The sequence below is a fragment of the Suricata suricatta genome, chromosome 5 (assembly GCF_006229205.1).
Source record: "Suricata suricatta isolate VVHF042 chromosome 5, meerkat_22Aug2017_6uvM2_HiC, whole genome shotgun sequence".
NCBI lineage: Eukaryota > Metazoa > Chordata > Mammalia > Carnivora > Herpestidae > Suricata > Suricata suricatta.
In genome coordinates this window covers 71,611,506-71,633,571 of record NC_043704.1, presented here as the reverse complement: position 1 = coordinate 71,633,571, position 22,066 = coordinate 71,611,506, and the positions used below count along the sequence as shown (strand labels likewise).

Here is a 22,066-nt window from a genome sequence, read left to right as displayed (position 1 = left end):
AAGAGAGCACGAGTGTGTGCACATGAGCAGGGGAGGGGCAGAGAAAGAGGGAGACAGTATTCGAAGCAGGCTCTAGGCTCTGAGCTGTCAGCAGAGAGGGCCTGATGCCAGGCTCGAACCCGTGAACTGGGAGATCATGATGTAAGCCGAAGTCAGACACTTAACTGAGCCACCCAGGCACCCCTGAATGTGTAGACTATTAACATGTACCCAAACATAAAAATGACATTAAAAGTTACTCTCAGAGAGAATAACTTCCTCCTGTATCTTATCCACCCTGTGTCTGCTCACATTGTAGATAACTAATGTCATTGCAGGGTAGTTTATCCTTCCTTTGGTGTCTTTTGTAAAGATAAACAGATATATAACTGTTCTTACTTATTAAATACTGCATACTGTGTATTTTCTAATTATAAATATTGTAATACTGTGCATGTATATATATGGTTTTTTTTTTAATGTTTGTTTATTTTTTAGAGAGAGACAGACCATGAGTGAGGGAGGGGCAGAGACAGGGAGACACAGTATCCGAAGCAGGCTCCAGGCCCTGAGCTGTCAGCCCAGAGCCTGACATGGGACTAGAACTCACAAACAGTGAGATCATGACCTGAGTGAAAGTCGAATACCTAACCAACTGAGCCACCCAGGTGTCCCTGTGCATGTATATTTTAATATTATTAGAAGCATATCTTCAGGTAGATTTCTACCTGACATTGCCAGGTCAAACAAAAGGTAAATGATATATAGATTTGTTAGAACTGTCAAATTCTCCTTGTTTGGGGTGCCATTTTGCATTCCCAATGAGAGCACCTGTTTCAAAATACCCTTGCCAACAGAGTATTATCAGGCTTTCTTCGGCTCAGGTCATGATCTCACAATTTGTGAGTTTGAATCCCACATCAGGCTCTGTGTTGACAACTCAGAGTCTAGAGCCTGCTTTGGATTCTATGTCTCCTCCCCCCCGCCCCCCTTTTCCTGCTTCTCTCTCTCTGTCTCTCTGTCCCTCAGTCTCTCAAAAATAAGCATTAAAAAACTTTTTTTTAAATAGCATAATGTCAGACTTTTGAATTTTTGGTAATCTGATGTGTGAGAATGGCATTGGCATAGTTTTTCTTAAAAAAAAGTTTTGTTGAGGTGGAATTTTTCTATAGTAAACTTCAATGTAGGAAAATTTATTAATTTTAGGTATACAGTTTGGTAACTTTGCTTAGCTCAAGGTCACAAAGGTTTCTTATGGAATTTGTTTTAGTTCTTGTGTTTAGATGTATAATCCATCCAATTAGTTTTTGAGTACAACATGAGATGGGGTTGAGATTCATTTTTTTTCTACTACAAATATTCTGTATTCTACTCCCATGTATTGTAACAGGCATCTTTTTCCCAGTAAATTGTCTGGAACCTTTTAGAATATCAAGTGACCCCAAGTATGGGGCCAGGTTCCACTGGTGTCAGATTATGTTAGCTCCAGGCTTCAGTCCAGGAGGAGTTTGTCTGGTTATGTTCACTCTCCAATTCCTTCAGTAGTTGCTTATCATGTCCAGGTTTTAAAGTCAGTTTTTGTTGGAAGATCTTCCACCAGTATTTTACTCTATCATTACTGAAAACTGGAAGTCCTATCACAGTGTAGATTTAGTTGTTATATCTCTTATTATGAAAAAGATTATTTCATGTGACTAAGGGACATTTTAATAATTTTTTTTGGATGGACTGTCTGTCCCTGTCTTTTGCCATGCTCTGAGCATGCACCTTGCTCAAGATTCTCTCTCTCCCTCCCTCTCTCTGCCTCTCTCCCCAGCTAGAAAAAAAAGAATTGCTTTTAAGAAAAGAGAAATATTGCAAGTTTAATCAAAAGTTCATAGAAGTGTTCTTTAATAATTTTTTTTAAGGTGGAGGCAGAGCGACGAGCCAGTGAGGAAGAAGAAAACAAAGCTAGCGAAGCATACATACAGAGATTATTGGCAGAGGAAGAAGAAGAGGAAAAACAACAGGCAGAAAAAAGGCGAAGAGAGATGGAAGAACAACTGAAAAGTGATGAAGAACTGGCAAGAAAGCTAAGTCTTAATATTGTAAGTTTTAGGAGAGTACTTGGAAGGACATTCCCCTTGCTTTGCATGGCTTCAAAGATCTGAGGAAGTGTTTCTGACATATTTCTTTTACTTAAAACAAATTTTTTTGCACGTTGTTATGTATTTGCTCTGATTGAAGTATACTTAAAACTTCGTGGTATGTTAGTAAATTCAGAAAATATAGGAAGGGTTCCTCTTTGTCCTTCCATATCTATATTCTCATTCCTGTTTCATTACATCAGTCTCTTTCCCCAATGGTTAGCACTGTTAACAGTTTATCATTTTTCCTTATTCACCTAAAAAAGGTGTATCAAGCACACTGGTTTTTTTCCTCGTCTTTTTTCACTTGTTATGTCTTAAAGATTTTTTTATATCACTACACTGTCTTTTTTTAAAAAATAATGTTTGTTTATTTTTGGGAAAGAGGAACACAGAGTGTGATTGGGGGAGGGACAGAGAGAGAGTAGGACACAGAATCCGAAGCAGGCTGTAGGCTCTGAGCTGTCAGTACAGAGCCTGATGTGGGGCTTGAACTCATGAACCATGAGATCTGACCTGAGCAAAAGTCAAGACATTTAATGGACTGAGCCACCCAGGCACCCCAATGTGACTACAGAGTCTTATCTTATTCTTTTTTTAAGAGTGGCATAATAATCCATTGTATGGATGTAAATCACTCTTTGTAACTGAAGTACATTAAAGCTTTAAGTAATACAATAGACCTTAGACCTGAATTTTATTACCTTGCTGTAGTTAAATTATTGCCTCAGGAAAAATGAATGGAAGAAAGGATGATAAAACCCTACTGTAAGACCTGAGGTGCAGTGAGACCTAGTGATGTGAAAGAACCTGGCAGAATTCATTTGGGGTTCTTTTTAAAATACAAATTCCCGTATCTTTTCTAAATCCACTGAAGCAGAATCTCTGGGGATAGGATTTAGGGAATACCATTCCCGAGGCATCTAGGGAATGAATGTGCATTTCGGTTTGAGAGCCTCTAAAAACAATTCCTCTGCTTTCAAACAACAAATACCCTAAAATATAAATACCAAAATGAAGTATATCCAGAATTGGGGATTTTTTTTTTTTGAGAGGCCTACTGTTCGTGATAGTGTACCCAAGTTTTATTTTATTTTTTAATGTTTATTTTTGAGAGAGAGAGCATGAGTGGAGGAGGGGCGGGGGGTGGGGGACAGAGGATCTGAAGCAGGCTCTGCTCTGACAGCAACAGCCTGAAACGGGGCTCGAACTTGGCCAAAGTCAGACACTTACCCAACTCAGCCACCCAGATGTATCCAGTTTTAGAGTATATACCCTTTTTAATATATTTCTTCTTTTAAAATTTTAGTAGAATAGTTCTGAAAAGGTACATAATTAGGAAATTAAATAAAAGATCCACAAGTAGAATAACAGATGAGATAGGTAAGAAAATGCATCAAAGAGGAGAATTTTGTGTTATTTTTACCTATCTTTTAGGAATCTTATTCTGATCCTTCTTGTTATGAACAGGGATTATAAGAGTAGAACTATTGATATTTTAGAATTCTTGGAGTGCCTGGGTGGCTCAGTAGGTTAAGCATCTGACTTTGGCTCAGGTTACGATCTTACTGTTTGTGAGTTTTAGTCTCCCGTCAGGCTCTGGGCTGATAGCTCAGGGCCTGGAGCCTGCTTTGGGTTCTGTCTCCCTCTTTCTCTTTCTGCCCCTCCCTCCCTCATGCTCTGTCTCTCCATCTCAAAAATAAATAAACATTTAAAAAATTTTAAAAAAAATTCTTGGATTTACTTAAGAGAGTTTGGGGGTCCAAACCCAAATATCTACCACCACCAATTTTATTAATTTTTCTAGTAGTGTAGTAAGAAACTTATGAGACTGGTAACAGCAAGTAAATATTTATGATATTGGTATATTCTTAAATCCTCCAATTAAATTATCTTTACATAATTAACTTTTATTCCAGACATATCCACAACTTTTCCCTATAGATTAAGGTGATTATAATTATATGAGGCCGTTCATTAGAAAAATGAATATTAGTAACATCATGCCCTCTGTGCTCTTAATGTAGAATAAAAATGCAATTAATGTAGACCAACTTGGATGGATTGAATCTTATTTATACTAGTTTTTGCATGGTCACTATTATTCAAAGGATGTGTAGAATTTAAATGTGAGCATAATCCTGAAAATTTCTGTTGTGGAGTCTGAATTAGTCAAAATAATAGCTTTTTTATTATAATTTTATAATTTTATAAAATAATGTCTGTTTTCCTTTTTCTCTTGTTGAAGAACAATTTCTGTGACGGAAATGTCTTGGCTTCTCCTTTGAATTCCATAAAATCTGATACAGTCACCACCAAGTCTCAAAAGAAAAGTAAGAACAAACAAGTAAACACTGGAGATATTCAGAAGTAAGTAAACATGACTACTTATCAGCTATTTATTGATCACTTACTGTATGCTGGTGTTTTTGTTCATATAGACCACTGATAAAATTTGGTCCATGAATTCTGTGTGAAAACTCTCTAAATGGTCTGAAATGGTCTGAGATTGATATAAAGTGAAAATAAGGGTGCTACTCACATAGCTTAGACACCTGGCTAGCATGAAGAGAGATATGAAGTCTTTTTTTATCTTGATTCCTCAGGATTTTCATGTTCCTATTTTCTCAAAATTAACCAGTTGGGATTCCTTTTTCTCCTGGTTTAGATTCAGATGAGGAAGGCTGGTCTCATAAGGTTATCCTCACTGAAGAAGGTTATAACTGGGCATCTAGGTCATTCCCCCATCCTCTTTTCCCTAGTCTGTACATTATATTTCTTCTCTACTATACAAAATGTATGAGACAGGTAATCAGTATTAGAGTGATTTAATCTCCCCACAATGCCCCTCCAGCAGCAAGTAGAGTTTATGATTTTATGAGGATATAAGCTTTCACATAGTAATTAACAATTGGAAGAGTTTAAGAACTACAATCTATACATTAAAAATAGGGGCACCTGGCTGGCTCAGTTGGTAGAGCAAGCAACTCTTTGTTTCATTTTGTTTAGTATTTTTTTGAGGCAGAGAGAGAGACAGAGAGTGAGCAGGGAAGGGCCAGAGAGAGAGGGAGACACAGAATCTGAAGCAGGCTCCAGGCTCTGAGCTGTCAGCACAGAGCCTGACACAGGGTTTGAACTCAACAGACTATGAGATCATGAACTGAGCTGAAGTCAGACACTTAACTCACTGAGCCACCCAAGTTTACCTGGAATATATAAAGAACTGTTATATAATTTAACAAAAGACAAACATTCCAATTTCAAAATGAGCAAAAGACATGAAATGGACATTTCTCCAATGATGTGCATATAGCCAATAAGCACATGAAAAGAGGCCCAATATCATGTCATGCAAATCAAACCACAATGAGATACCATTTCACATCCAGTAGAATGTCTGTAATCCAAAAGAAAACAACAAGTTTTGGCAAGGATTGGAGAAATTGGAATTTTGTACATTACTGGTGGGAATATAAAATGGTGTGATTTGGCAGTTCCTCAGAAAATTAAACAGAATTACTATATGACTCAGCAATTCCTCTCCTACCCAAGCACTCAGAAGAATTGAAAATGGGAATTTAAACAAATACTTATACACAAATGTTTGTGTCAGTACTTCAAACAACCAAAGGATGGAGACAACACAAATGTCCATTGAGGAATGCATGGATAAACAAAATGTGGGATAATCCATGCGACAGAATATTATTCAGCCCTAAAAAGGGGTGACGTACTGCATGCTGTTAACATGAATGAATCTCAGAAACATGCTAAATTAAAGAAGCCAGACAAACAGGGCTATCTGTTAACACCATGTTATTTATATGAAATAGCTAGAGCAGGTAAATCTATAGAGACAGGAAGCACGTTAGTAGATGCCAGGGGCTGGGGAAAGGTGGGAATGGGGAGTTACTGCTTAGCACATACATGGTTTTCTTTAGGATGATGAAAATGTTTTGGGATTAAATAGAGGCGATGGTCGTATAATTTTGTGAACATACTAAAATGCCACTGAATTATATACTTTTAAAACGGTTGGTTTTAGGAGCACCTGAGTGGCTCAGTCAGTTGAGTATCCAACTTTGGCTTAGGTCATGATCTCGCAGTCTGTGGGTTCAAGCTCCACATTGAGCTCTGTGCTGACAGCTCAGAGCCTGGAGCCAGCCTCAGATTCTGTGTCTCCATCTCTCTCTCTGCCCTTCCCCATGCTCGTGCACTCTCTCTCTCTCTCTCTCCTTCCCCCTCCAAAATAAATGAACCTTACAAAAACTTTTTTAAAGAAAAAAATAATTTTGTTACATGGATTTCATCTTAGATTTCAAATGATTAGCAAAAAAAAGGCTACACAAGTGTTTGAAAACTAAGGAAAGCTGCTAAGTAACCCATTTTGGTTAAAGAATAAATCTTGGCTTGGTCGATTATGTATCCAAGTCTTGGTCTCAGGGTTGTGAGTTCAAGCCCTGTGTTGGGCAGTGCACAAAGCATGAAGCCTACTTGAAAATAAAGAATAAATCTTGGTAGAAATAATAGAACTGAAAGTATTATATACATCAAAACTTTTGGGAGGTAGCTAAAGTGGTATTTAGAAAACTTTAAATGCCATATCAGAAAAAGAGAAGAAAGACTTAAAATATATTTAAAATGACAATTCCAGGACTACATTGCCAGCTTAATATCAGAACATGAATGAATGGGTGTGAGTGAGGACCACCTTCATAGGTGGCCGCTGGCAGCACCATGGCAACCAGGAAACCCCATTCCTAAAGTGTGCAGGGCTGCAAGAAACAACTAGGTGGACACTACCAAATTCACGACTTAATGTTTTGTCATTGAAATTTGGCAAACTAGTGTTTGCTGTAAAAACAACCTATATGGTATGTATACAATAGTATTCCTGAGCAAAACATGGCTCTCGTTTACCTTTTTAAAATTTGCATTTGTCTTTAAATTAGCCTATAAGATATCACCATTGGATGTAGATATATAGAGAGAAAAAAATGTTTTGGATATACTCCCCAGTGAAATATTATCCTTTTTTTAATTTAAATAAGATATTCTTCATTTTGCTTTGTGGTATACTGCCAGTAATTAAAATTTTGTAATATAGCTTCAACATTAAGGTTGGCTTTTTTGCAAAGATGCATTTGCAATAAAGTGAAGAACTGTAATGCCCTTTTGTGAAAGTAATAGAATTATTGAAGATATTAAACATATTTAATACCAAGGAAAAGAAAATGAATTAATGTTAAGCGATTAACTTTAAATATGAAAAGCATGGGAATGATAATTTTTTTAATGTTTATTCATTTAGAGAGAGGGAGAATGATAATTTTTTTATTAAAAATGTTTATGTCTTTATTTTGAGAGACAGAGAGTGAGCGAGGGAAGGGCAGCCAGAAAGGGAGACACAGACTCTGAAGCAGGCTTCAGGCTCTGAGCCCTCAGCACAGAGGCTGACGCGGGGCTCGAATCCATGTACTGAGATCATTACCTGAGCCGAAGTCAGATGCTTAACCAATTGAGCCACGCAGGCGCCCCAGATAATTCTTAATGAAGTAGGAATAGGAAGAAACTTAAGTCGTTAAAGGATACCTGCTAGAAAATTTATATCAGATATCATACCTCATGGTAGAAAATTGAAATCATTCCCATTAAGATCAGCAAGGCACAAGGATGGCTTGCTGTTTACCACTTCTATTCAGTGTTTTACCGGAAATTTCAGTCTTCACAGTGAGACAAATAAAGGAAACAAAAGATAAGAGCTTGGAAAAGAAGCCATTGTTAATTAGGGGTGCTTGGGTAGCTCAGTTGGTTGAGTATCTGACTTCGACTCAGATATGATCTCACAGTTTGTGAGTTCAAGCCCTGTCAGGCTCTCTGTTGCCCTCACAAAGCCTGCTTCAGATCCTCTGTCTCCTCTCTGCTCCATCTCTGCTCCTGCTTGTGTTCTCTCTTTTTTCTTTTTCTTTTTAATTTCTTTTTATGTTTTTTATTTCTTTTTGAAAGACAGAGAGAGACAGCATGCATGAGCTGGGGAGGAGCAGAGAAAAGGGAGACACACACTCTGAAGCAGGCTCCATGCTCTGAGCTGTCAGCACAGAGCCCGATGTGGGGCTCGAACCCACGAACCGCAAGATCATGACCTGAGCTGAAGTCGGATGCTTAACCAACTGAGCTACCCAGGCGCTTCTCTCTCTCTCTCTTAAGTAAACATTAAAAAAAAAAAGTAAATTACCATTGTGGATTAAAAATAAAAAGCCATTTTTATTAGAGGTGGAATATAGAAAATTCATTGAAAATCCAAGAATTCAGAGATAAATTTTTAAAATTAATGAGAGTTTGGGGCTCAGTTGGTCAACCATCTGACTCTAAAAGTTGATATAGAAGAGGAAAGACTTTCAGATACCACCAAAGAGAAATAAAATGAGTGGTGGAGAGTTGGATGCTTTAAATGTATAAGTAAATATGATATTTGCACAAGAATAAATAAACAAAATGCTTAAGCCAGTGTAATAGACTTAGTGTAGAAATACAACAATTTTATGGTGCCTTCATGATGTCTTTGGTGTTTTTAAAATATGTCCACAAATTCTTTGATATTCATCCCTTAAAAAGACAGAGCCCAATTCCCTTTCCCTTGAATGTGGGCTGGACTTAAGTATACAAATAGAATTACTCGAGGGGACATTGTATATTACGAGACTAAATCCTGAAAGGCACTGTGCCTTTTCTCTTTTTTGGATTACCTGCTCTGGGAAGTCTAACTGCCCTGTGGTGAACAGCTCTATGGAGAGGCCCGCCTGGTAAGGAACTGAGGCCGGCTGCCAACAGCCAATAACAAAATGGGACATCCAGCGTAGCCTTTGTGAGTGAGCCTTCTTGGAAGGGGAATCCTCTAAGCCCCAGTCAGGCCTTCAGATGACTGACATCTTCACTAGACACTAGTGAGAGATCCTGAGCTCAAACCACTCAGCGAAGCTGCTCTTGGATTTCTGACCCTCAGAAACTGTTTGATAAGGTTTGTTGTTTTAAGCCATTAAGTTTTGGGGTAACTAATACAGTGGGTAAAGGATGAATTTTTCAATAAATGCCACAGGGACAATTGATTATACAAGGGAAAAATGAGCTTGTAACTCTACTCATAATATATATAGAAACTAAGGTGAATTAAAGGTCTCTTAAAAGGACATCAAATCTTTAAGAAGATAAGGAGAGTATCTTTGGGGAAAGAGTAAAACATAATTAGATTATAAGATTAAGAATGCCTTTATCAAAATACCTTTAGAGAATAAAATGATAATCTTCTGTCTTTTAAGAAGATATTTTAATGTATTTAACTGAAAGAAGATTTGAGTGCTGTTAAAGAAATATCTACATATGAGGAAGAAAAAGATCAGTAGAAAAAGAGGCAAAAATTTTTGACTTTATAGAAAATGAAACCCTGAAAGTTAGTATATATATGAGAAGGAAACACAAATTAAAGTCCTAGTGAGGTAGCATTTCATACCCATCCTATTGGAAAAACTAAGCTATCTGGCAGTATAAAGTGCTGTAGATGATAAGGAGCAGTTACATGTTTAGTGGGAATGTAAAAGGTTGATACTCTAGGACTCTGGAGTACAGACACTAAAGAAACCCCAGAAGAGGGGCACCCGGGTGGTTCAGTTAGTTAAGCATCCCAACTTGATGCTCATGTCACGATCTTAAAATTAGTGAGTTTTAGCCCCACATCGGCTCTGTGCTGTCAGCACAGAGTCAGCTTCAGACCCCCTGTTCCCCTCTCTCTCTGTCCCCCCTCCCATTCTCTCTCTCTCTCAAAATAAGTGAACTTAAAATATGTATGTGTATATGTATGTATACATATGTGTGTGTGTGTGTGTGTGTGTGTGTGTGTGTATGTATGTATACATACATATATATAAAGAAACCCTAGAAGACATGTACAGGAATGTTCCCAGCAGTACTATTTGTAACAGCAAAAAGCAGAAGCACCCAGATGTCCAAAAGTAGAATTGAATACTGTCCCAACAGTCAAAATGAATCTAGCTGAGGACAACAGGCATGAGTCAGGAAAATGGGTGAAGAAGAAAATTGAATACATGTAGTACGATTCCATAGGTGTAAAGTTCAAAATCATGCAGTACTAGGGAGTACCTGTTTAGGGATACAAATGTGTGGTAAAACTATTTTTAAAAGCAAGAGGTAAGAAACACTCTGAGATGGTGGACAAAGAAGACATACATTAAAGTACACTAATCTTAAGTGTACGTTTGGTGAATTTTTACATATGGATAAACTACCCTCCAGATTTAGCTACAAAATATTTCCAAAAGGTTCACTGGTGCTCTTTCCCTCAGTATCCCTCTCCCTGAACCACAATTTATTGTGATTCTTTTAATTCTTCCATATATTTGTAACTATTCTCTAATAAACTATTTGTTTTTTATGAATTAGATACACATATATTCTCTTAGATCTTTAATGTTTATTTTTTATTTTTGAGAGAGAGAGTGGAGGAGCAACAGGGGAGGGGACAGAGCATCTGAAGCAGGCTCTGCACTGACAGCAGTGAGCCCGAGGTGGGACTTGAATTCATGAACTATGAGGTCATGACCTGAGCTGAAGTGGGATGCTCAACTGACTGAGCCACCCAGGTGCCCCTCTATTTACTTTCTTAGAATGAGCACATATTCATACATTACCTGGTTATTATAAGGAATATTCAGGACAAGCTCATAAATCTTCCCTGATTATGTTGAATAAGTATCTGGTCACATTTTGTTCTCTGCTTATGGATTTCAAAAAAAAGAAGATTATTCTGTAATAAATCTATTTTGGTAACTAATATCCAACATTGGCAGAAGAGTTTCTCAGCTTTGAGAAGCAAAATTAAAATGAGGCTCAACTGGGCTCCTGTTTTCTCTTATCAGTTGAAAAGATAGTTCTTGTTCTTACAAGTTTGAAGAGTAAGTATTTAGAATGATTCAACTAAATATGTGATCTAGATATTCTAGTTTATCTATAAGGGATATTTGTTCTTTATGAGATCTTTGACTAGATTTTATTTTATTGTTTCACATACTACTCATGGTGTTTTGGACACCATGGAACTCATGGTTTTACATACTATTAGCAATCGGACATTTCCCCATTGTTTTCTTTAACTGTAAAAACAATAGCTAGCTGCCCTTCGAGAATTATGCAATGTTACCATTGCTTGAAGACAGCCAACATTTAGGAGATTTTAAGCCTGGTTGTATATGTATTTGGATTTTTTCCAGTTTTAAAAATATGCTTAACTATCTCATAACCTGTCCTTTTAAGCCCTTTTCTTATATAGCATTTTTCATCATATTACAAACTTCATGTTCTCAGTGGCAAACAGCCTATTAATTATGCTTAGAAATTTAGAGATATGCTCTTAAATGGATAAATTGATCTGTATTTTTATAGGTATAGTTTATATAAAATGTGTATCTAACAAATCTTTATTTCAGAATAGTAAATAATGTAATCATGGATACTTTCTCAGTAGGAACGATTAAAAATGTAGTAAACGGGTACCTGGGTGGCTGACTTCAGCTCATGATCTCGCGGTTCACAAATTCAAGCCCTGCATCAAGCTCTGTGCTGACATCTCAGAGCCTGGAGTCTGCTTCAGATTCTGTGTCTTCCCTCTCTCTCTGCCCATCCCCTGCTCACATTCTCTCTCTCTGTCTCTCAAATAAGTAAACATTACGAAAAAAAGTTTTTTAATGTAGTAACAGTCAGAATTTCTGGCATTAAAAAGAAACTAATATAGCCTTTCTCCCGATTTAAAATTTCATTTCCATTACTTTTAGGAAGACTGTATAGTCTTGAGTTGTTTTGATCCTGTCTACCTTTTGAATTTCTTTTGAGAATTAAGAAATGTTTAGATTTTACTTCCTTTTCTGCTGTTTTTCACTAAAATATCAATCCTCAGCCTTTTAAGTTTTTCTCTAGAGTGAGGCCAAAATACCTGAGATAGGAGATGGACTAGACTCTTTCTGATAAATCAGCTAAGCAGTAAACAGACAACCTTCTCATAAATGCTATGTGACATATTATGTTGTTTACATACCACTTGTCTGTCAAAGCTTCAAACTTTGGTAAACTTTGTTTGCTTGTTTGTTTGTGTTAAGATATTTGTCACCTAAATCTCAATTTGGGTCAGCATCGCAGTCTGAAGTTGTACAAGAAAGCAGGAAAAACTCCATGTCCAAGGTATGTGGATACTAAGGATGTTCTTAATTTGGCAAGTTTACTAATGCTATAGATTGCTAATACTTGTAGTTACCACACTTTTTTTTGTATTCACTGTTGTATATGGAACCCCCCCTTTCTTAGTCATCTTAGGCTTACCTATACTGGGAGTCAGCCAACTTCTTGAAAGATGCAGTTCACCAATAAGCTACTTTATACCATAAGCTATGTGACCTAGTAACACAGGTGACATTTCATGTTTATCAGGTTTCTAGGAAAATAGAACCAAGAAAAAAAAATGAGCTTTCACCACAGCTGATTTCCTACAGAGAAGTTTTTATTAACACTTTATTAAGAGGTTCCTAGAATTTTTTAAGCTCACCTATTATTTAATTGGCATTTCCAGTGTGCCAGATAATGTATGTATTATTTTCTTCAATCTCTATCATGAGTACCAGCTCTATAAGGTAGATATTCATTCTTGTGCCCATTTTACAGTTAAGAAAACCAAGGCACACAGAGAAATGAGACTTGCGCAGAGTCCCTTAAGTAGAGATGACAGAGGGAGGATTTAGGTCCACATGATCTGGCTCATAATGGAACTGAGGCTGGAAGAGGCATTGCAGGGTGGGGATATTTTTACTACCTTGGTGTTCATATTCACAGCAAAACTAGGTAAACAACCTGGAACTTGTCTAGTCCAACCACTTTGGTTCATAAGGAATGATCAATGCAAAGCAAAGTAGATAAAAAAAAGATCTAATGTCAAAACTAATCCCAGGTCTTTACTTACCTAAGACCTGTAAGTGAAAAGAAATATACTGGCAAAAGCAGTTTCTTAACCTAATGAGGTCTATAGTTAGAATCCAGGGGGTACATAGGAACCTCAATGGAAGAAAAGGTTTATCTTTACTTTGACATAACCTGTCATTCCTTTAATTATGAATGTGGACTGCAAACCAGAATAGCTGTACCTTTGATCATCAGTGGAAAGCACAGGTTTTTATCATGTTACATCTGTGGCAGGTCTCTTGAAATATCATTGTTATTCATTCCTACTTCAGAATTACAAGTTATTAGGCTTGCCACTAGATCTTATTATTTAATGTATTAATGGGGACACAATATTACATCAGAAGTTAAAACATTTTTAATAATTGTGTTGCAATATAGATTGTTCCCTTGGTAATCCTATGTGTTTATTATTTTTATATTGAAAAATATTCAGTAGATGTCTGTAAGCTCTACCAAAATGCTGAAAGGTAGAGAGTCCATGGCACAGAAAGGGGCTAAAAACGTCTAGGCTGGAGGAAGTTTGTAAGGTGAAGGAGGTGTCAGGTCCTGGTGCCGATTGATTGGCCATGTATAGAACCCAGTTTGTGCATTTTAATCTGTAGGTGTTCATGGGAGTGAAAATGAAATGCCTTCATCTAAATTAGGACACAGAATAAAAATACTATTTAAAAGATTTTTTTAAGTTTTTAATTATTTTTTTATATGTATATATTTTTTAATGTTTTATTTATTTTTAATACAGAGAGAGACAGAGCATGAGAAGGGGAGGGGCAGAGAGAGAAGGAGAAACAGAACCAGAAGCAGGCTCCAGGCTCTGAGCTAGCTGTCAGCACAGAGCTTGACGCGGGGCTCGAACCCACGAACGTGAGATCTGACCTGAGCCTGAGTCGGAGGCCTAACCGACTGACCCACCCAGGCGCCCAGTTTTTAATTATTTTAAGAGAAAGAACTCACGCACATAAGCAGGGAAAAAGCAGATAGGGAGAGAGAGAATGCCCAGCAGGCCCAGTGTTGTCAGTGCAGAGCCAGATGCAGGCTCAGTCTCAGAAACTGTGAGATCATGACCTGAGGCAAAGTCATAGTTGGACATTTAACCGACTGAGCCACCCAGGCACCCCCAGAATACAAATACTATTAAGAATTAATATATGTTATTGATAGTAATGCTGGTTTGTTTTTTTTTTTTTTGAGAGGGTACAGGCAGAGAGAGAAGGAGAGAATGTTTTTCTTTTTTTTAAGTTTATTTTGATACAGAGTGAGTAGGGGAGGGGCTTGAACCCAGGAACCATGAGATCATGATCTGAGTGAAATTAGAGTCAGGCGCTTAACTGACTGAGCCACCCAGGTGCCCCAAGAAAATCATTTTTTTTCTAAAAATTTTTTTTAAAGTTTTTTAATTTATTTTTGAGAGACAGAGACAGCGCAAGCAGGGGAGGGTCAGAGAGAGAGGGAGACACAGAATCTGAAGCAGGCTTCAGACTTTGAGCTAGCTGTCAGCACGGAGTCCAACGCGGGTCTCGAACCCACAAACCGTGAGATCATGACCTGAGCCGAAGCAGGATGCTTAACTGTCTGAGCCACCCAGGCGCCCCTGTTTATCTCTTTTTGGGAGACAGAGAGACACAGCACGAGCCAGGGCAGGGCAGAGAGGGAGACACAGAATCCGAAGCAGAATCGAAGCAGGCTCCAGGCTCTGAGCTGTCAGCACAGAGCCCACCGCAGGGCTCAAACCCACTCACCATGAGATCATGACCTGAGCCAAGTCAGCCGCTTAACCGACTGAGCCACCCAGGCACCCCAAGAAAATCTTAAACAGGCTCCATGCTCAGAGATCCTGACATGGGGCTCAGTCCCACAACCCTGGAATCATAACTTAAGCTGAAATCAAGAATTGGACACTCAACTGACTGAGCCACCCAGGCACTCCTAATGCTATCTATCTTATAGTTATAATTCAGCTAGAGTATCGGTATAATTAGACTTCTGTATTGTGACTTGATGTTTTCCCCTGGTTCACTCAGTCCTTTTTGTTTTCTATAGGAAACTGATGGTACTATTGTAAATAGCCCTACAAGACAAGATACAGAAATTGAAGAAGATATGCCAACACTATCTCCACAAATATGCATGGACACTCAAGAACAAGGTGCAAAGTCTTCAGTAGAGTCACCTATGCCAAAGTTATATGCCAGTGGTAGAGAGTGGTGCCTTGAAGCAAAAGTCAAAATGAAACCAAGCAATCATGATAAAGAGTTATGTGTCCTAAATCATGAGGGACCAGAAGCCAGAGTTCTCAGCTCTGGAGAAACAGAGAGCACATGCACTGTATCAGGTATGACACAGATAATTGAAAATAACACAGTTGAGACAGAAAATGAAGAGTCTTGCCTCCTGATGAATGAAGATACTTCCAAAAGAAAAAACCAGGAGTCTTCGTTCGAAGCAGTCATGGATCCATGCATTTCTGCAAAAAGGAGGAAAATGTTCCCCAGAGCTTCCTCAGACCAAGAGGAAACAGAAATCAACTTTACCCAAAAACTGATAGATTTGGAACGTTTACTTTTTGAGAGACATAAACAGGAAGAACAAGACAGGTTGTTAGCAGTACAGCTTCAGAAAGAAGTAGATAAGGAACAAATGAAGCCAAACCGGCAAAAAGGATCCCCAGATGGGTATCACTTACGCCCTACGTCTTCACCACCAGACAAGCTGCTCAATGGACAGAGGAAGAATTCCAAAGACAGGAACGTCAAAAGACAGACTGATACAGAGCGTTCAAAATCTCGGAGAGGCTCAAAAAATGAAAACTGGCAGCCATCTTTTAAGATCCAGTTGAAACATTCAGTCAATGTTAATGGGAGAAAGATGCCAAATTCTCCTAGAGATAATTGTAATGTGTCTAAAAGTGCTTGTTCCCTAAGGCCTGCTAAGTCACAGAAAAGTATTTTTCAGATGTTTCATAGGTATACAAAGTAATGCGACGGGAAAGGGAGTGTTTCATAATCTAGTAAAGCTGGATTGTGAAGCTCTCTTTTCTATCAGAATCTTTATAAGTTTTTTTCATTAATTCTGCTCTGTGGTCATGCTCATTGTCCTTAATTAAAGGACTAGTGATTACCAGGGAGAAATATATAACTGTGTTTCTGCCATACTCCATGGTAAGCAGGAGTCCCAATCCTTTCCTTTTCTAATAACTGATGTACTATTGGACAGTCCTTATGGATATAAAAATGCCTTGGCGAACTCCCAAGAAATCTTCAAGTGCCATTCTCTTTCCAAAAAATGCATGTTTTATGGCCTTTGCCTCCTTCCCTTTTTGTCCTAACTGGTAATCAAAGTAAGATTATACTATACCGAGTAGTCAGGAATCCAGGCAGGGTGAGTTTTCTTACTACTTTCCTATTTATTTGCAGAGCACATGACATGCATCTTCCATAACACTAATGTAATCTAGCTTTCATCTCCATTTTAATTATTTTAAACATTATAGCATTTTCTTCAATTTAAGATGGTTTATGATCAATGTGAAATCAGAAAAATAAGAGTTTTCTGGAAAATTAGGAATTAGTTGACAAAGGAAGTTGGATTCTTGTTTCAAAAGAGTTAAGAGTTGGGGTGAGGCTCAGTGGGGTGGACTGACAATTTGGAAACCCTGGAGCTGAGTGAATAATTAGAAGCGGGGTTCAGGATGGAGTAGCAGGTGAGGTTTGGCAGAGGATTCCCCCTCCTTTCTTTGCTAAGTGACATGGAAAATATTTGGGTTTAGGCTTTTCACACCCTAGGATTTGGTGTCAAAATCAAAATCAGTTGCTATATTGCCTGAAATTTGGGGAAGTCACATTTCTATCATTCTGCTACTCCAGTGGGAAAAAATGGGAATTTATTGTAGGAGAGTTAACTATCATAATATCTCCTATTATGGGACCTGAGACATAACCATGTGTTTATCTACTGATACTATCATTTGTATTGATACTGACTTTCATTTGTGTGTATGGACAGAAAAAGAAAATCATGCTTGAGTTTTTGCCATCTTGCCCCTGAAAGTTAAATCAGAAGGCAGTGATTTCATTTTGTTAAATTTAACTTAGAGACGTGATTGCTTGTTCATTAGTATGAACAACTTTAAGCAAATAACAGTTTAAACAGCATTTCTGCTGGTCTCTAGTTGTCTATCCTTTAAAATAAAAGTATAATAAAATGTCCTAGAGCTAATTTTAGCTTAAATTTGTCAGTATTTTTATACCCTTATTATTTTTCCCTCCAAATTTTTTAATATGAAATTCTGTTATTCTTTGCATACTTGGTAGCATCTACTTCAGTATTGATTGGGTAATTATGGGTAGAATTCTGATGCTAGTTTGAAATTTAGTTTCCCCTTTCTCAAAAAAAGAATGGTTTCCCTCTGAGTAATGATTGTGCTGAAATGTAGTCAGAAGCTAACCAAATTTCTCTAAAATAGACTAAAATCTGTTTTCATCAAGCCACTACTTTTCTAAGAGCAATTTCACTTTACATTTTAGGGTAGATAACTCTTGGGGCTTCTTAAAAATTATGTAATTAAATTTTCTGGGAATAGTCCATGACCAAGAAGGGAAATAGTGTGACATCTTCAGGACGTACACATTTAACCACGTATTTGTCTGTGACGAAGTCTTCCTGACCTTAAGGTAAATTTTAATTTATTAGTTTTTTGGATAGTCTGCCTTTTTGTTAGAACTAATAAATGTTTTGCATCAGTCGTTAGAGTGTATTGCTACTTCTCTCCTTTTTGTGAAAGGGACATGAGAGTGATTAAATTCTCAGGGAACAGTAGGACCGCAGAGGTGAAGAATCTGAAAATTAAAATAATAAAAATTGAAATAGACTATCATATGTATTTTACCACAATTAAAAAGTGAAAATTAACTACATAAAAATGAAAAGTTTTGCATAACTAAAACTATTACCGTAATGAAAAATTGGAAAACATGGCAAACTGGGGAAGAAGTAGATGCAGTTCATCACAAAGGGGTCATTTTCCTTTGTATGAAGAGTCTGCCAATACATCATGAAAGTGACTAATAACTCAAAAGGGAAATTAGAAATACTCCCAAGAAACATAGTTCCCAGGAAAGAAAATACAAATGGCTCTTTAATATGTGAAATGCATAACATCACTTACATTAATGTTCATACAATTTTATTTTTCTACCCTTCAAATTATGGAAATAGGCAGTCTTATCTGTTGCTGGGTATCAATAGAAAATTTAAAATTCCACTTCTGAGCTTAGCAATTCAACCTCTAGGAATTTCCTAAAACAATTTCACATGTGTGTAGAATGACACGTACAAAACATTTCTGTATGGGATTGTTTATAATAATAAGCTTAGAAACAGACTTAATGTCACATCAATAGATAACTAAATAAAGGATGGTACAATGAAACACTATATAGCAATTAACAGCAACAACAAAATCACTTTACTGATGTGAAAAGATATATACATGTATTTGCATAGAATGTCTAAAAAGAGAAGGAATAAATGTTGCCAGCATCTCCCATGCCAACTGTTCTTTTCTACTTTTTTCTTCTCACCCTGTTCTTTTATACTTTTTAAATCAATCATATTGAATATATCACCTAGTCTAAATTTAAATATTATTAAAATTTTGCAAGATGGGGGCGCCTGGCTGGCTTAGTTGGAAGAGCATGTAACTCTTGATCTTGGGATTGTGAGTTTGAGCCCCACATTGAATTACAGAGATTACTAAAAAAATAAATAAAAAATACATTGCAAGCAAAATAAAGGAAGTTCATTCATTTCAGCCTGCACTACTGTAAATGGTCTTTTGCCTTTAAATTTTAAAAATCATAATTCAGGAAGACTTTTTCAGTGTGAAAAAATATATTTTGAGTGAATTTGAATGTATTTAGCTTTAAGGTACTATTTTTACATTATTTGAAAAGCAAGACTTACGCCTTCTAGGTAACATTGCAGCATACCTATAATCCTGCTTAGAGCAATGACAAAAGCCAGGTCAGAACGTAAAGGGGTTCCTGGGTGGCTCAGTTGTGTAAGTGTCAGTTCAGCATCTGACTCTTGACTTCAGCTCAGGTCATGATCTCAGTGAGAGATCAAACCCCAAGTCGGCTCTGCGCTGACAGCATAGTGCCTGCTTGGGGTTCTCTCTCTCCCTCTCCCTCTTGCCCCTCCCCTGTTTACTCATGTGTGAGCTTGCACTGTCTCTGTCTCTCAAAGTAAATAAACATGAAAAAAAAAAAGTGTAAAATTGCCTACTCTTAGAAATGCGTCAGGGGCGCCTGGGTGGCTCAGTCGGTTAAGCCTCCGACTTTGGCTCAGGTCAGATCTCACGTTTGTGGGTTCGAGCCCTGCATTAGGCTCTGTGCTGACAGCTAGCTCAGGGCCTGGAGCCTGCTTCTGGTTCTGTGTCTCCTTCTCTCTCTGCCCCTCCCCCTCTCATGCTCTGTCTCTCTCTATCAAAAATAAAACTTTTTTTTTTCTTTAATGCATCAGAAAGCTACTGAAACAATGAGGACTAAATTCAGGGCTAAGATTCTAGAGAAGGGAGACTTACGAGAAGTGAACTGATGTCTGCAACCCAAAAGTGTTCTGCTGGGCCTCCCGTGCCTGTTTTGAATGCAGGACAAGAATCGGGGCTGGTGCTGGTGAACTGAAACTGGCAGAGCTCTTGGCTTTCTGATGAAGCTGGAATGAGGATATTGGAGACTCGAAAGTCCTCAGACACAAGGCCAGCTTTCCCACCAAGGCGTAACTGCAGAGTTTTGAAACTGCTTGGGGCAGAGGCTATAAGGCTGAAAATCCCTGCAAAGCAGAGAATTGTCATCAGGCTCAGGCTGCTGATGAGGCAGAAGACAAGCATTCATGACCTACCAGGGGAAGGAAGCCTGTTAAGCACACCAAGACATCAGTTGGAAGCCCGAGCACAGGAGTCTGGTAAAGTGCATCCCAGGGGCCAAATCTGCATCCTCTTGATTTTTAGGGCCTGTGGGCTAATAATGGCTTTAAATGGCTTTTAGATTCCTTAGTTCACAAATACTTAATCCATAAGGAATTTAAACATGGGGCTAGGAATTTGTGCATGTTTTGGACTAAAAAAAACAAGGACATATAGCGCAGGAAAGAAGGAAGAAAAAGAATTCCCTTCTTAATTTGGTCTCTACCTGAATGGCCTTAGGTGAGTGAACTACATATACCTTTCATTATCTCACTTTCTTAGTTTCTGTATGGGAATCATAATGTAACTAACCTGGTTGCTATCAAGAGGCATGCATCTGGCAAAGGCCTTGATTCAAAAAGAACCAGAATAAGTGATGATTTCTTCCCCCTGGCTCTTCTCTGCCCACTTCCTGGAAGGATCTCCCTTCACATAGTGACTTCCTGCTCCTATAAGTCTCCAAATGTGGCATCCAATAAATTGCAGTTATCTTCTGTCTACTGATCAAGACTCTACTCCCCTCTCCTCTGCCAGGCATGTCTGTGCTCCCTGTATCACAAGAGACCCCTGCCCATGCATTCCCCCTGGGTGACAGCTCTCAGGTCACAAGAGACCTTGGCCCCAGAGGGAACTAATTCTCAGAAATGGTAAGTGGCTTCCACAAATGCCTATACTAATTCACAGTTGGTGTGCATAAAAGGTGTGAGAAACACTAAACATTTTGAGATTAAAAAGATCAGAGTTGAGCCACTACTGTATGTTTACCCATTTCTTTTCCTTGCATAAAGATCTTAATAAACAATTATGACTTTAAATTTTGAGTCTGATTTGTTGTTGTTTTTCCAAATTCTGCTTTGCAGCGGCCGGTGCCTGAAGGCTCGGCCTCACTTCCCAGTCCAAATTTTGCTTTGTCTTGGCAGGACTTGGAGCAACTTGAACCTTGAGTTCAACTGAGGGGACTCTACATTATACTGACTTTACATTTCTCTTCAACATGGCTTTTGTTTGTTTTTTTTGTTGTTGTTTTTTAATACATTTTCACTTTATAATGACTTCATTGATTTAGTATTAATATTTATACGTATATATTTTATGTTTGTAGACTACATCTGAAAGTTCAACAGAGTTAAATATATTTCAGTCCCTTTAAACATGTTTTAACAACAGCAGTTTCCTTTAAAAAATATACTGTAGAAATAGGGGCAAAAAACACAAGAAAATTAATTTTGAATGTTACAAAATAAAGAGTATGTTCATAATACTCCAGTAGTTTTGACAGAATTCAGTCTAACTGTGGAAAAAAATGTATTTTTCAGGCTTTTAAGAGTCACAAGGGAAAATTCAGCTGAGATTCAGAAGGGAGATATCTGAAGTGACTTCAATGTTTTGCCACTAATTGGTCATTTTGAGCTCAATGAGTTTTCAAGATTGACTTAAAGAACACGAATAGCTATTACTTAGTCACTGATGATTAATGGGAAAAAAAGAAAGCAAAGACTATTCTACTTGTTTAAAAAGATTTGGGATTTCTTCAACATCTCTTTTTTTTTGTGGTAACTATTTTTTTAATTTTTTTTTAGAATATAACACTATTGTTTTTAACATATGCAATTATTTTCAATCATTTACAATACAGTAGTTACAATGACACTCCAAATGGATAAGCAAAGTAAAAAATCAGAACCCCAACTTCTATTTCATGTAAATAGACATACAGAAATTAGAAGGTTAAGTAATAACTAGTTAATCACCTAATTTCACAGCTATCTGAAGTGGCGATCATTATATAGCAGCTTATCTATGATACATTCAAGATAAATGATACAATTTATTACTTGCCCATAAGCTAAAACACAGCCTGCTTAATACCTTTCCTTAAATTCCACCTCTATACTACAATATACTTGAGGTCCATGCAAAAAAGTAGCTACCTTTTATATAGGAAATGGATGATTAAGTCTTTGGTGTTGTAAAAGCAACT

At 37.5% G+C, this 22,066-nt stretch overlaps 1 protein-coding gene across 1 annotated transcript in view; it reads left to right on the top strand.

Moving 5' to 3' along the window:
• Positions 1-17,870, top strand: part of RNF168 (ring finger protein 168) — a 29,005-nt gene extending 11,135 nt beyond the window's left edge. Inside the window, exons 4-7 of the mRNA XM_029939534.1 lie at positions 1,887-2,066; positions 4,354-4,475; positions 12,269-12,350; positions 15,165-17,870. Of these exons, the coding sequence (XP_029795394.1) occupies positions 1,887-2,066; positions 4,354-4,475; positions 12,269-12,350; positions 15,165-16,100 (1,320 nt within the window). The 3' untranslated portion in view covers positions 16,101-17,870. The remainder of the gene's footprint in view (positions 1-1,886; positions 2,067-4,353; positions 4,476-12,268; positions 12,351-15,164) is intronic.
• Positions 17,871-22,066: the final 4,196 nt, after the last annotated feature.